The sequence below is a fragment of the Triturus cristatus genome, chromosome 8 (genome assembly GCF_964204655.1).
Source record: "Triturus cristatus chromosome 8, aTriCri1.1, whole genome shotgun sequence".
NCBI classification, from domain to species: Eukaryota; Metazoa; Chordata; class Amphibia; order Caudata; family Salamandridae; genus Triturus; species Triturus cristatus.
The window spans coordinates 357825505-357841750 of record NC_140591.1 but is presented as its reverse complement, the minus strand read 5'-3'; the positions used below and the strand labels follow the sequence as shown (position 1 = coordinate 357841750).

Below are 16246 nucleotides of genomic sequence, written 5' to 3'. Positions count from 1 at the left end.
CCATAGCTCACATAGCAGTGAAAAGTGGCCGGTCACTTGAAAAGGGGGTGTGATTCGCCACCGCGTGAAGACGTGACAAACAGGCACGCGCGGAGTGTGTGCCGAAGAGTGTGCGGCACGCCCTCCTGTCACGAGGAGTGTGCGGCACGCCCTCCTGTCACCTCAGCGCGCTGGTTCTTAACATGTATTGTGTGAGGCTGTCACTTCCAGCGCGAGACAGATGCGGGTGAAGGGGGGGGGGGGGGGGCGGTCGTTTAGTGCGGCTATGTGTGGATAGGAGGGGGCGACAGACTTCCTACACATCGCACTAAAGGGGCGTCTGGCGACGAAGGTTGGCTATGTCTACTCACTGACAATCATTTAAAATGCTAAATTCGCGAACGTCCAATAAAATGTCGAGAATGGAAATCTAACTGAAGAAAGAGATCAGGACAGCATCGCCGCAGACTCACGGAGTCAGAGGGGCTGGGGAGGCAGGCGCACAGATAAATGCAGTAAAAAGACACAAATGGGTCGACAGTGACTTCAGAGAACGAACGACAGAGAAATGGGGGACGGACGGGAAGGGGACTAAAGTAACATACACACGCGGGGCACGTGTCGGAGCTGTCCAGACCTGAGAGCGATAGCCGGAGCGAAGGACAGAGCGAAAGAGACAGTGACACACACATATACAAGAAAGAGAGAAGCAGCGATAGAAAGGGGTGAAAGAGAAGTCCACGGTAGAGAACCACAAAAGCAGAGTCGGACACGGACAGAGGAAGTTCACGTTGAGTGAGTGCCCTGGGTAAAGTTACACACTGCCCGGTTCTCCGGGTTCCCTTTTGTACGATATCTCCACTGAGCTTGTGCCCCCCGTTCTATTCACGCCCTCTATTGTCCACCAAAGTGCCCAAAAAAATGTTGTCCACGATCCTCTTGGTACTCTAAAAATTCTAAGTTGGAATCTTGCTGGTATCCACAGGAAATTATGCCTTCCGGAGTGGAATGCCTTAGTAGAGGCACACTCGATCTGTTTATTCCAAGAGACCTGGAGTTTAGAACCTTCACACCGGGTAGGTTATGTCACCTATTTTGTCCCTGCAGTTCTTGCTAGAAATGGGATAGGCCGTCCCTCTGGAGGCCTACTCATTTGGATAAGTATTGCTCTAAATCTTCGTATAGATGCAAAACAAATTAATTGTCCAGACATCCTAGGAATCTCCCTGAGAGGTCCCCAAAGGGGATTTATTCTTGATGTATTTAATGTATATGCCAGAGGTGCTAAGTGTGGCTCTACGTCTCAGACAGTTTCCATTCTTGACATGATATTGAGAGAAAATTCAGTCCAAGCCAAAGTTCTGGTCGCGGGCGACTTTAATTGTACCTACGAGCCCCTGATTCAGGATGACGCTTCTGACCCGGCTGAGGATGACGAAAGATGGGGCATCCCGTCTTTGGCCATCCCCCCGGTTAAAAGATGGTCTGCAACTGCGATCCAGTTGAATGCTCTAACGCTGGAGTTCGGCTTGAGAGCTGCCAATGGCCGCACACGCTCAGATCCTATGGGCGCGGCCACTTTTAACAGACCTAATTGCACCTCAAGGATCGACTATATCATGTTAGATCACTTTCTCTGGGGTTTTGTCCAGGATATGGTTGTTTTGTCCACCGTTGAAAGCGACCATAATTCACTTTCCTTGTCCCTTAGGAATCCCTGGCCCAACGATAGGATCAAAACATCTCCTAAGGCAGCTAACAAAATCTTTGTCTCCTCTTGTGGGAGACGTCTGAAGTGGAGTTTGGTCTCCAAGGATGAAACCAAACTCAACACTATACACACATTGCTTATTGCCTCACAAATGGAGTTGGACAACAGTGACCCGGCCTTCTCGACCCCTGGCCGGGTCACTTCCATCTTTGAGGAAACCCTTAGGTCTATTGGGGATGTGTTTTCTAAAGAGGAACATCTGGTCAAGAACAAGGTCACTAGGAACCCTAGGGGGAAACATGACTGGTATACATCTGCCTGTAGACATGCAAAATCACTCTTGATTAAGGCCATCAAAAGCAAAAATCAAGGAGCAATTCAGGGAGCTAGGACATCATATAAGAAAACCCTCGCAAGCGCTAGAAAGGAGTGGGAGCTTGAATACTGGTGCTCCTTAAAAGAGGCCAGCTTGGGGAAAGATTCAAGGCGTTTTTGGGATGCAATTAGAGCTAAAACAAGACCCGACAGCGAACTCATCACATGCAATATCACAAGTCAAGCTTGGGTCGATCATTTTACTAAATTGTATGCTAGCCACACTGGGGACATTCTTGAAGCTTCCCCCATAGCCACCTCTAATGATGATGTGGTGCGGGGGGTGGCGTCAGCAACTCCCGACCTCCCAATAAGAAGCGTAGACTATGAAATCGACACGTTAGGCACAATCACGACACTCAATGACTGGGGGGTAAATTCGGCAGATTCTGCTTTTACGATCAAAGAAGTCGAGTATGCAATTGGCAACATTAGGCCCCAAAAAGCAGCCGGCTTAGACGGTATCCCCGGGGATCTGCTGCGTTTGGATATTCCGAATTGGGGCAAATTTATTTGCTGTTTGATCAATGCCATTAGTAGGGGAGCTCCTATTCCGGAATCGTGGAAAGGGGCGGAGGTCGTCCCTATTTTTAAAAAGGGGGCCAGGGACGACCCGTCTAACTATAGACCTATAAGCCTGCTGGATATAACCCAAAAGGTAGTCGGGAAGGTGTTGTTGGTCAGATTATCACAATGGATTGACGAAACCAATATCCTTTCCGACTACCAGGCAGGATTTAGAACAGGCACTGGTACTATTGAACAGACATTTAGATTGCTACTAGTGTATTGGAAGGTGGTGGTCCTAGGCAAGGGCAGTCTTTATCTCGCATTTATCGATTTAAAGACTGCCTTTGATTTGGTACCCAGGGAGACCCTCTGGAGAGTTCTTGCTGACATGGGGGTGCCCCACTACTTACTCTTGTTAATTGCAAGGTTGCATGAAAACAACTTTGCCCAGATTAGATGGGGCAGGGATGGAGAGAGAACTAGTAGAATCCCGGTAGAGAGAGGGGTCCGCCAGGGATGTGTTCTAGCCCCCACCCTTTTTTCTTTATATGTGAACGGTGTGGTTGAGCATCTGCTGAACGATCCTTCAGATGAACCATCCCTGGCAGGGGAACGTATCCCTACCCTCCTCTTCGCGGACGACACTCTTTTACTCTCCAAATCCCCTATGGGCCTCCAAAAACTATTAAATAACTTCCAACTCTTTTGCGCTAAACGGGGCCTGGTAATCAACACTGACAAAACGAAATATCTCGTGATGAACCCCCCCAAAAAACTTGTGCGCCCTTTGAAATTAAATGCCGTACCTTTGGGGAGGGTGGATGTGTTTGATTACCTAGGGATTCGCTTATCTCATAATATGCAATGGGCCCCCCACTTATGCAAGATGTTGCTAGCCCACAAGAGAGTAACAGGGGCCCTACTGAAGGAACAGCGCTCCTGTGCTATTAGACCTATAGCCCCTGTTATGGAAATTTATGCAGCAAGGGCAGTCAGCTCTGCTCTTTACGGGGCTGAGCTGTGGGGTTCATGCAATACTAGTGAGTTGTCAAGAGCTGAGAGAAAGTTTTGTAGGGCCATCATGTCACTCCCTCAAGGTACTCCAACGACCCCACTGATGCTCGACCTAGGTTGTCGTCCTATTGATGACCTGGCGAAACTTCGCCCTCTACTGCTATGGGCCCGACTATGGCGTGTCCCGGAACTAGCTAAATATGCCAAAGGCCTTTCAGAAGTTATGTCACTCCCGGGATGGCACAAGATAAAGTGGCTGAGCGACATGAAAATCCTCTTGTGCAATCTTGGGCTAAGCGCAGCATGGGAAAACAGGTCTTCCCCCCCGAAAGCTACGCTTAAGTCTCTATATTGGAATTGGATTGCGACCCAAAGAAAAACGAACTGTACATTGGGTAGACTTACGGAGGACTTTCTGGAATTCAAGGAACAGCCGATCCGGGAACTGTACCTCGACATTATTGAGAGACCTCATGATAGATCTCTTTACTTCAAATTTAGGACCGGGACTCTCCCACTTTATGTTTTTACTTCCCGGTGGAATCCCCCTGCCCAGACCACTGAATTTTGTCCTTTTTGTATATCCAGACAAGAGTCTGTGGCCCACTTTTTATTTGAATGCCCACAGTATGTTTACCCAAGAAGAAGATGGCTCAAGCAATTGTGCCGTTACTTAGGCACTAGGCACTACATTGAGGCGTTACGTATTTTAATGTCTGACTCCCGCCCTCTGTATGCTTGCGCCCTATCAAAATTTCTATCTTGGGCATGGCGCATTAGAAGCAAAAGGCTTAAAGAAATTGTTTAATCCGTTCTTAACATCTATTTATGATATGTCTTATTCTTATTGTAATATTTGGATTTTAACCTAAATGAATTTAAACTCTTTTTTAATTGTAAAGCTTTTATGATATGTTTTTATCGAAATAAAGCCTTTGACTGACTGACTGATATCATTGTTGCCAGGTGACGGTGTGCCAACTGGTTTGACCTGTCCTAAGATGCTCGAAGCCAGAAAGGGATGTTTGGACGGGGTGGCATGGGATGGGGTCCAGTTGGACTGTTAAAATGACTATAGCACTTCCCCCTTTCCGTTATTGGGTACCGCGGCTGACGCTATTGGACGTCCTGCATGGCCTGTGCAGTTCCGCGGAGGCAGAAATCAGCCCACTGGTTAATTTAAAACTTATGCCCAACATTGCCTGGTGTAGTGTGACCACTATGGGTGGCTCCTGTTAACCCTCTCATCATTCTTAAATTTCCCGCCATGTCACGCACGGTTAACCACTTTCCAATCCAATACAATCCAAAAGACTTTATTCGGATAACAACGTAGCCATAAAAGTAAAACATGTACAAGATAAAAACACATTAGAAAAATAAATAACCCACTTTCATACAATGTGTAATTGGAGTTAAGGGGGATACATGCGTACCCCTAGGTCTGCAGGAATGCAGATGAGTTTCACGTCTGTACGGTGTCCAACAGACGAGTCAACGAGCAGTTCCATGTCGCTGCACAGGGCACACTGCGCAGAGGTACCACTACGAAAGGAACAGTAGCAACCCATTCAACTCCTCCAGAGATGTCAACGGTGAATTTACCACACCAGTAGCTCCTGGCTTGAGACAACCCTAATCTCAGAGTAGGATGAGGGCCTGAAAGAATACTTTCAGCAGCTCACCTTTTTTCTGCGGAGTAAGTGCTGACCCACTGGAGGACAGACGAATTAATCTGTGTCTACAGCACAGGCCACGCACTTCATGGCTAAGACACTTTCCTTTACCTCCATCTTCATTAATTTCATTGACCGGACAATTTCTAAATGCATGTATACGTTCTCCTAATGGTTCTTTTCGCAAGAATCAGACCTGCAAAACCTAAAGTTGTCAGTTTCACGATGCCATAAATTAATGTGGTTTTTGTGGTCATGCTGCAGACAGCTTCACCAATACTCTAACAGTACCTACAGTGGGCTTTGGGTCTGACCTTTGCTCATTAGTGGAAGCACATTTAAATCTATATGAATCCCCTGCTCCTCATCCAGTGGCTTTCCCGCCTATTCTTCTGTTTGTCTCACTGCTGGTGCATTTAGTTTTCACCCTGCTTTGAGATCGGTTGAGGGTCTCCTTCTACTGCTGACGTGACTGATGTGTTTTTCTTACTGGATATTTCTGTGGCATTTGAGCTTTGGTACTTGATGGGAGTACATGTTCTGTTCCTTCCTTCTTTTTTCTTTTTTTTTGCTCTATCTCTCCCCGCCCTTACCTCTCCTCTGTAGCTACCCTTCTCACCAAGCAGCCTCCACGTCTCTCTCTCTTGCTCTCCACCTTCCCTTCTACTTTACCAACACCGAGCACTGCTGCCGCTTGGTGTCTTTCTCCTCCTGTCCTGCCTCTTTCTCCCTTTCCCTCCTTTTTCTTTTTCCACCAGTCCTTTCAATCCACTTTGTCTGTTGCCCCCTAATCAACGCTACTAGTATTGGATTTGCCAATGTTTGCAGAATTTCAGAAATTACAAAACACTGACTAAGCAAATAGCAGTGAACGGCCACCTTGAAATGTTATTTTGTATACTTCTAAAATGGCCGTCACATTGTGTCTGGATTCAATGGGACGGCTTTCTTGGAATCACAACAGTATTATTTTTTATTCTTATTGGAATACCATTCCAAGATGGCTCTCACGTTGCGTCCAAATGCAGTATGACCGCTATTTAGGAAGAATGCAAAACAACAGTCCAAGATGGCTGCCCACCGCCAGCGCCAGACTGGGAACCCAATGCAGCCCTGACAATTATGTTGGACCAGCCCCTCTGGGTGGGTGGGTGGGGGTGCACAATTATGCACTGCTGCTTTTGTTACTGGGGGCTGATATTGCAGCACCACTGCAAAACTGCCCCCCAGCAACAAAACCAGCCCCCACCGCTGAAAAAACAACTCCACCCTTCCAGCCTCCCAGGGAAACACACAATGCCCGCTAGAGCCAGTCTAGCCCTGCCCACCGCTGTTGGCTTTGTCAGTGCTTGTGCTAATTTCCTACAAACACTGGCAAAGCCAATACTGGCGGCAGACAAGCATTGGCAAAGCTAGAGCAATTGACTTTGCTAGGACTTGTTTATTAATGACTCCGACACATTATCCCTATGCACACTAGATGAGACCACCTAAACTACATTTACATCAGGTTATAGTGGAAATAGGTTTCAGAACTAACAACGCTATCTTTATTCCTGATTGTGGAAGGTGAGAGCTGCCTTAATAGATGCCTCAAGCACTCCAGCTTTACAAGAGCATTTAATTTGGAATGTGTTAGTTGAAGCTCTCCCCCTGTAGTTATTGTGGTTCCCTTTTCTGTGTGAAGCCTTCTCTTACAGTGGCATGCTCACTTCAAGCAGCATACGTAAATGTTGTCTTTTATGTTCCAGGAATAAAATAGACATTCTGAACTCTCTGTTTTGTCTGGCGGTACATCAATTTTCCTTTCACAGAGTTGACATGTCTATGACTGTGTGAACGTCACTGGGCTGCAGATGGCTTGTTCTGTTTGTAGAGCTTGGTACAAGAATACTTATCTCTGTCCATGTGGACATGAACATCAGCCGTTTCGTGATATATTTATTTGACGTTAAGAAGGCAAAATCCTAATGCTCTGTATCCACGGCAAAGTTTCAAAATGGCCACAAAATGCAATTGTCCTTTTGATTGAATTTATTTTGGCCCTAATTGGTGCTGCTTTCCACTAAATTGTAAATCAGGTCTGTCGTAAGTTATTTTACCAAGTATTGTCCTCTTACTCGATGGTAATTTGTATCACCATGGTGAAGGGATCATTGGGGTCTGCCCTGCCCATCAGAAGGCTTAGGTTGAGGACAGTAGCCACTGTTAACAAGCTTTAGCAATGGCTTCCAAATCTGTAATATCTAATGGGTCAGGTAGACTCAATGCAAGGAGAGAATCCACCGCGGCTGAAGTGGTCAGCAAGAACCATCTCCTTAGGCACACCACGGGACACTCTCTCAGCAGCAGTCAGAAACAGGGTGGACAGATATACAGAGGTGGACTTTGGGACAGGAGAGAAAAGCAGGCAAGGAGAAAGGGCAGGAAGGAATTTGTGGGCCACAAAGAAGTCCTGGACATGTAGAAAGTGGAGGCTGGTAGAAGATGTGCAGAAATACAGCAAGTAGACGTGTACAATAATGCGATTCTTGTTTCTTTATGTGCTTTGCAGGTCAATATCAAGTGTAATTTATACAGTACATGTTAGAAAACACTTCACTATTAAAGAGGCCATCTTAATTCATAGATATAATAGTTTTCATTGACTTTCCATCATAGGGTTCTGTAAGCTGTGACCCAACGTGATTGCTGGGAAACTGTACCAACTATCATCCAGCTTTATTAGTTCAGTTTCTCAGATCACACCTAACAATGCACCTAACATGATGCTAACAGATGAGAGAAGGTACTTTACTCCAAATCTGAGCGTACCTGCCAGGCTGAAATGAACCGAATATTCTGTAGAGTTTGGAAACAGTTCCTCCGCCTACTAGAAAGCTGAAACTAAAAGCAGACTTGAAATCAGATGTCATTCTGTTATATTCAGGAGCTTTGTCATTAAATATGGACAGTAGATGTGAGCAACATTGGATCACCCCAGGAGAGCAGTCAAGTGTGCACGTCACCAGAGAGTGTGTCTTGTAGTAGATTACACGAGTGCTCCTAGAGAAGGTGAAGTTGGCTGGACTCTGGAATTATGGAAACTTCCTTTATGATATATCTTCACTAGAAGTACATGCCCGCTGGCATACAGCTGCTTTCTGACATATGAAACACCGATGGCTCATTAGTATAGCGGGTGCAAGCCTATGTGAGAGTCATTCTTCCAATGCTACATGTGGCATCTGTCAGCACAGCTTCATTATCACCTTGGGCTCTTAGGTGATTTCAGTAGCCCTGCCAACTTTTTTTCATTTTTAGATCCCTTCAATGTTCCATCAAAATTGTTTGCATCTTGGTTATTTGAATGTTGCTCCGGACTCTTATTTTTTCCAGCCAGGAAACTGGGCTCCTCAAATAATATTTTTGAAGTTACAAAAAGGGAACATACGTAAACTCGTTGATAACTAAACAGAACCATCCAAATCCTTCTTTTGCATATAATGTAAGCAGAACAGCTCTTCTCGTTGCTTATAATGAAATGTGATGTCTTTCAGGGTGAAGACTCAGATGAAGAAAGCCACTGCGCCATCAGTGACAAATGGACGTTCCAGAGGACCAGCCGGCGATGGTCCCGGGTGGACGACATTGACGGCTTCTTGGGCCGATCAGACAGGCAAGGGTCTGTGGGGGACGTGAGGATGAAAAACACGACCAGCAGTGAGAGCGTGCTCACTGATCTGAGTGAGCCTGAGGTCTCCTCCCTTCACAGTGAGAGCAGTGGGGGAAGCGACACCAGGAGCCAGTCTGGCACTAGCACAGTGAACAGAGACATGTACGACTGCTCGGCCCGGGGTTGGGCAGAGTCCACCCTCCTGCCGGACTCCTTCTCCCTCAGTGACACGCTCCCCCACTACCCAAGTAATGTCATACATGGCTCACTTAGCGCGAGGAGTGAGAAGCCAGCACGAATCAAGGCCAGAAGCATTTTTAAGCGCATGGATGTTCTAAGGGAGCGAGGAAGCCCTGGCAAAACCAAGGGCCTGGGAAGGACGCGAGATCTGGTGATCAGTGGACCAGTACTTCAGCAGGAGTCAGAAGCTATGAAGTACTTGCCCTGTGAACGGATAGGCACTGATGATGTGATGAGCATGGCGTCAGACACCGCAAGAAGGGAACTTTCTTTTTCTGCTAAGTCCAGCAGTGACAGTAGTCAGTCAGAAACTAGTGGCAGTGCTGTGAGCACGCCCTGCTCAGCAGAACACAATTGTCATAGAGGCAACAAGCGAGGGGGCATGTACCTGGAAGATGTAGATGTCCTAAAAGGACCAGGGGACCTGCGTGTGGTGGACCAAAATCGTAAGAACGAGTTTCACTCGCAAGAAAATCTTGTTGTTTATATCCCCAAGGACCACCAACCTGGGACCTTCCCCAAGGCCCTCTCCATTGAAAGCCTCTCCCCGACCGACAGCAGCACTATCAACTGGCAGACCGGCAAGAGCTCGCTGAGCCGGAAGCCAGGCAGCAATCCAAAGGAACCGAGACTGGCCACCTCCTTCTGTCCGCGAGGGAGCAGGGTAAGTGTTTATGACAACGTGCCGGGGTCTCACTTGTACGCCAGCACTGGAGACCTCATGGACATGGAGGAGGACCTCTTTCCACACTTGGATGACATCTTGCAGCATGTCAATGGACTTCAGAAAGTTGTAGATCACTGGTCAAAGAATGTGCTACCAGAACTGCAGGATGTGGGCCTGTCAGCGGCAGAGCCAGCTTCTGCACCCTTCCAGACTCCCAATCATATCACATTGGATTTTGAGGGTAACTCTATTTCGGATGGCCGGACAACACCAAGTGATATGGACCGAGATGGGGCATCGCTTGATGAATTAGATGGACCAAGAGAAAGGAGGGACTCTGGCGTTGGCGCATCCTTGACGAGACCCACCAGGTTGGTAGCTTGAATATAAAAGGTGTGATTTTTGTTTTGCTGGTAATATGAATAATGAAGGTAAAGAATATAAGAATTAGAGCGTGCAGTCTCGAGACAACGCAGTCTGCATGCTGTGGCTCTTTGTTAGAAAGTGCAGTCTGTCTCATGCTTCCCTAGGTCAGAAGGTGCAGTCTCTAGACAACACAGTCTGCACGCTGTGGCTCTTTGTAAGAAAGTGCATTCTGTCTATGTCGTGCTTCCCTATGTTAGAAAGTGCAGTCTAGTGACACCGCAGTCTGCACGCTGTGGCTCTTTGTTAGAAAGTGCATTGTGTCTCATGCTTCCCTACTTTAGAACGTGCAATCTAAAGACAATGTCGTCTGCACGCTGTGGTTCTTTGTTAGAAAGGTCAGTCTGTCTCATGCTTTCCTACATTAGAGCGTGCAGTCTCAGGACAACGCAGTCTGCATGCTGTGGCTCTTTGTTAGAAAGTGCAGTCTGTCTCGTGCTTCCCTTCGCTAGAACGTGCAGTCTCTAGACAACGCAGTCTGCATGCTGTGGCTCTGTTAGAAAGTGCAGTCTGTCTCGTACTTCCCTGCATTAGAACGTGCGGTCTAGAGACAATGGCGTCTGCACACTGTGGCTCTTTGTTAGAAAGTGCAGTCTGTCTCAGGCTTCCGTAGTTATAATGTGTAGTCTAGAGACAACGCAGTCTGCATGCTGTGGCTCTTTGTTAGAAAGTTCAGTCTGTCTCATGCTTCCCTATATTAGAGTGTGCAGTCTAGAGACAATGCCACCTGCACACTATGGCTATTTGTTTGAAAGTGCAGTCTGACTCATGCTTCTGTATTTATAACGTGCAGTCTAGAGACAACGCAGTCTGCGTGCCGTGGCTCTTTGTTAGAAAGTGCAGTCTGTCTCATGCTTCCCTAGGTCAGAAGGTGCAGTCTAAAGACAACACAGTCTGCATGCCGTGGCCCTTTGTTAGAAAGTACAGTCTGTCTCATGCTTCCCTAGGTCAGAAGGTGCAGTCTAGAGACAACGCAGTCTGCATGCCGTGGCCCTTTGTTAGAAAGTGCAGTCTGTCTCATGCTTCCCTAGGTCAGAAGGTGCAGTCTAGAGACAACGCAGTCTGCATGCCGTGGCCCTTTGTTAGAAAGTGCAGTCTGTCTCATGCTTCCCTACGTTAGAAGGTGCAGTCTAGAGACAATGCTGTCTGCATGCCGTGGCCCTGTGTTAGAAAGTGCAGTCTGTCTCATGCTTCCCTAGGTCAGAAGGTGCAGTCTAGAGACAACGCAGTCTGCATGCCGTGGCCCTTTGTTAGAAAGTTCAGTCTGTCTCATGCTTCCCTAGGTCAGAAGGTGCAGTCTAGAGACAACGCAGTCTGCATGCCGTGGCCCTTTGTTAGAAAGTGCAGTCTGTCTCATGCTTCCCTAGGTCAGAAGGTGCAGTCTAGAGACAACGCAGTCTGCATGCCGTGGCCCTTTGTTAGAAAGTGCAGTCTGTCTCATGCTTCCCTTGGTTAGAAGGTGCAGTCTAGAGACAATGCTGTCTGCTCGGTGTCTGCATGCATGAGAAAGTGTCCCCTTTGAAAACGGATGGAGGAAAAGCCATAATCATGTCTTGAACCCATAGTCCTGGCACATGATTTGATTTATTGGACACTTCCAGAACATTCAGATGTGTAACATAACCATGCAGAGCAGGGAGGCACAAAGCAGTTTTAATTATCCGTGAAATATTTCACCTGTTTTAGTAATAGAAACAATTAGTTAATACTCTAGAACCGGGGGATTTAATGTGGAATAATAATATTTAAGGAGTATTTGTATCCACACGGAGATAAAGGAAGTTTAAACCTATTTTTCAGAACTGTAGAGTTAAAAAAAACTAATAAGACTGAAGGCTTAAAAGCCTCTGTGAACATTAAAGGGAAATGGCTTGGCATGACAGTGTTGCTCTAACAAATTGGCTGGAAATGGGCATTGCTTAACATATAGCATTGCTACATATAGGTTAAGAGCATTGACAACTCACTTGTCATTTAAATGCCGAGCCATGGGCGAGAATACAGATTTTTTACATTAATTTTCCCAAGACGTGTTGTTTGCTGATAGATGTGCTGCAAAGTTTGAATGTGGCCAATATTCGTCAAGTGCATTCTGTAATTTGCAATCTTATTTGTGTCTAACCTTGAAGGCGATTGCGGTGGCACAGTTTCCATATTTCTCATCGAATGAGCCGCTCTGTGGCGTCGCTACAGATCAGTAGCCAATCCGCCGGCCAGCTGAACCTGCTGCAGAAGTTCTCGCTGCTTCGCCTGACCGCCATCATGGAGAAGTACTCGATGTCCAACAAACATGGCTGGACCTGGTAAGCAGCAAATGACCGGAAACGCCAATGAGATATGAATGTCGATACTGAGGGGTGGGTGTGTCTTGCTCACTACGGGGCATATTTGCAAGCCCCTTACGCCGCTGGTGCATCACTTTTTGTGACGCACCAGCCGTGCATTTTGCTGCCCCATATTTACAAGGACACATAAAGCTTTTCCTGTCCTTCTAAATATGGCCCGATTACATGCAGCACTTTGCGTGAAAGGGGCGTTCCATGGGTGTTACTGTGGGTGTTTCCACACAACACCCATGGAACATGACACATTCCCAGATTTACGAGAAATCATAAACCTGGGAATGCATTGAAATGCTACGCCTCCCCAGGGGAGACGTAGCGAGGCGCAACGAGGAGAAATGTTTTCATTTCTCCTCGTTTTTCCCTCTTTCTATGCGTGCTGCATTCTGCAACACACATAAAAAGAGGAAATCAACTCTCCTGATTATTTTTATGCAGGATGGTGTCCCTTCCTGCACAAAAACAATTTCTCAGCAACGCAGGCATCCTTGCACCATAGTCCAAGGGTGCCTGCGTCCGCGCATGACAACCAAATGTGTGCCACCACAGGGGGCAGCAGAGCGATACATACGTAATATCGTTGCAGATATGACGCAATAAGGCTTGAGGCACCGCGCTGTGTCACTTTGTTGTAAATAAGGCCCTACATTCATTGGACCCCATGGCCATGCGTTTGTGTGCAGCTTTCCTCCAAGCGTTCCTGGAGAGTTAAACAATATAGTGTCAAAGACATGCGTCACAAACCACAATGCAAAATCTGTCTGGAGGTCGGTGTTAACCTTTCGTTTATTAACCCATTTGGATCCCTATATAGTAAATGGCGCACTCAGTTGCATGCACATAAAACAGTATATATTGGGCTTCGCCTCGGAACTCTCCATTGTGTCTTTTGCCTTAATCATGTTTAGTGTTGTGACTTCCATCAATGCCTTCCAGTCAGTTGATGTTCACAGATACACATAAAACACTGTTACAGTAAATCAGGTTTGTCAAATGTAGTCCAGGAGGGCAAGATCTATCCCAGATTTTCAGGATATCCAATAGAAAAAAAATGCAGCCACCTACAGAGTCTGTGGTTATATGTGGGCAACTGTTTTGTTATCATTTTTACCTTATTTTTGTTATTAAATGTTTCCTGGTTTGCGCTCATTGTTACCACTAGGTATAGGCTAGCGTCAAGAGCGAGCAGCAAACATGAGTCAGCAGTATTTGCATGTTGCGCAAAATCAATTCTTATGGTGAAACTGGTCCAAATACCATTTGTGTCCATTTTGACAGTATCACAGAACCTGCTAACTCACATGGGGACACCCTGTCACATGATAATGGATAAAGTGTGGTGGAAAACCCTGCAGAGTGGGAGTTTCCAGTTCATGTCTGGAGGGTGTGCGCAGCTGACTCCATCAGGGGTTTTGCAGTTTGCACCCTCCCCAGGACATGAACAGCCCCCTCAGAACATTTTGTTATTTGTTTTTGAGGAAAGGTGGAAGGATCTGCTCACGCAGTGCTGCGCTCTAAGTCCCACCCTTTCCTTGGCCCTGACCGCTCCATGGTTGGCCAGGTGGGGATGTGCTCAAGCCCAGTCTCAGGACAAACCCTGCCCTTCAAGGGCCCCCACACCTCCTCCCATCATAAAACTATATTCAGAGTTGGCGAGTGTTGTTTAACCACGGTCTAAACGTGGCTCTCTGTGATATTGCTCTCGCTGGAAGTGAGCACTGGCTTTTGAAAAGAACAATTCATATAGAAAAGCATAGGAGATCTGTCATTACACCCCTACACTGTTAAAGAAAATTAAGCCATTGTTGACAATAAACGGTAATGTTAATATAGCCTTAGAGCCCGCCATAGCGGGCTCTACCAGCCATTAAAGGCCCGCTTCAGTGTTAATGGCCCGAGAAGAGGGCAGAATGTACTAATTTGTAAAACATAGGCCTCAAAGAGCCTGAGGGGGTTGAAATCCCCTCCAGCCTGTGAGGCCGTTGTTAAACATTGGCATGTTGATGCTCCAGGCTTCTACTGGCCATTAGAAGCCCGGAGCACCCCATTGTTTTCAGTGGCTCTCTCAACATTTCAATGTTCTAGTAAATGTTAATTTATTGATAAACCATACATATTCCATAATATATAATGATCAAGTACATAGATCCACTTAGAAATTTGTTTCTAAGCCTGCATTTTGTAATGAAACACCTAAACCGTATTAACAAAGCTTAGTTTGTTGCTCTCCCACCAAACAAAATCCCTTCTGCAGCAAATGTCCTGTTAAGAATCCCATACCCGCGGTGAGCGACTGACCATTTTTTTATGCATTCCAGGTCTGTTCCTAAGTTCATGAAGAGGATGAAAGTTCCTGACTACAAAGACAAGAATGTATTTGGGGTTCCATTAATAGTTCATGTCCAGCGGACTGGGCAACCTCTTCCTCAAAGCATTCAGCAAGCTCTACGCTTCTTGCGCAACAACTGCCTGGATCAGGTAAGCGCTCGTCATGTGCTCTTCACCCTTTGGTTGTATAAATTGACGTTTAATGAAATGCATGATTATCAAGCAGGCACAAAATATTTCCCAGAGTCTTGTTTGAAGTAGGGAACTCTGGATCAACTTGACATTGCATTCTGTTGATGCAGAACTAAATTGTCAAAATGCAAATTGCTAAATGTCTAAACATATTACAACATGAGGTGCTATAGCAAGATGCTACCTAAAGATACTTCCCAAATATTAGCTTGGACATTCTCCATCCTCACAGAATAAATAAAATAATAATGTAAATTGGACTTCTAAACTCTCTAGATGCATCTTCATCGTATTTACCAAAACTAGTGACCAGGTCCTTGGTGACGTAAAACACAGAAAAGTCACAGCCAGGCTTTCTGGTTCTATCAATGCGTTTTCAACAGCTGTCCTTTTGGGAACCATCATATGCCCTCTGCTGGTGCGGATGTGAATAACATCCGCAGTACTTACAGCTTAATGTTCCCAAGCTGTGCTGAGCGGAGCCCTCAGCCCACGCAGTAACTTGTATTGATGCATATGCAGTGGTTGAAGTGGGCGGGATCGGCAGGGAACGGCGTGCCCCTACTTCTTTTATTGAAAAGATTCCGTTCCTCTACTTTTTCTTTTCAAAACCGTGTCCCAGGACGGCAGTAATAGTCAAGCCCTTCAGATAATGCTCTGCTTTCGTGGGCGTTCGGGGACAGGCAGAGAAGGAAAAGCACTCTGTCTCCTTCCTGCCGAGAGAAGATACTGACAATATCCACTTCTGCTCTGTGATGGCAGCTGCCCTCCTCCCCCCTCTCTCTTCCTCGTATCCCCTCTCTTTCTGTCTAGCAGCCCCTCTTCACTTACTGAAAACCATGACTTGAAGAAACGGTTCACAACCTCTTTCCTTCTTTCATTTATTTGCCTCCCCGTGAAATGGATCCCAGAAAGAAAAAAACACTTTTGATGGAAATGCCCTCTTTTTGTCACATTTTTCTATTCCAAAGTGCAGCCTTGGGACGGAGAGAAATAAAAGGTTTAAAGTATGAAAATAAATACATAACTAAAGAAAGCAAGACAGAGTGGTTGCAAAGTGGCCAGATTGATTTAATTCACACCCAAACACATCAAGCACGCTTTTAAGAGCTTGCCAGTGAAGTGCTACTTTTG

The 16246-nt window shown here is 46.3% G+C and overlaps 1 protein-coding gene across 4 annotated transcripts in view; it reads left to right on the top strand.

The window, feature by feature from the left end:
* STARD13 (StAR related lipid transfer domain containing 13) overlaps nt 1-16246 on the top strand; it is an 802429-nt gene that overhangs the window by 766275 nt on the left and 19908 nt on the right. For all 4 annotated transcript variants that reach the window (XM_085621689.1, XM_085621690.1, XM_085621691.1 and 1 more), the window contains 3 exons: nt 8805-10198; nt 12380-12553; nt 14911-15070. In XM_085621689.1, the coding sequence (XP_085477815.1) occupies nt 8805-10198; nt 12380-12553; nt 14911-15070 (1728 nt within the window). The remainder of the gene's footprint in view (nt 1-8804; nt 10199-12379; nt 12554-14910; nt 15071-16246) is intronic.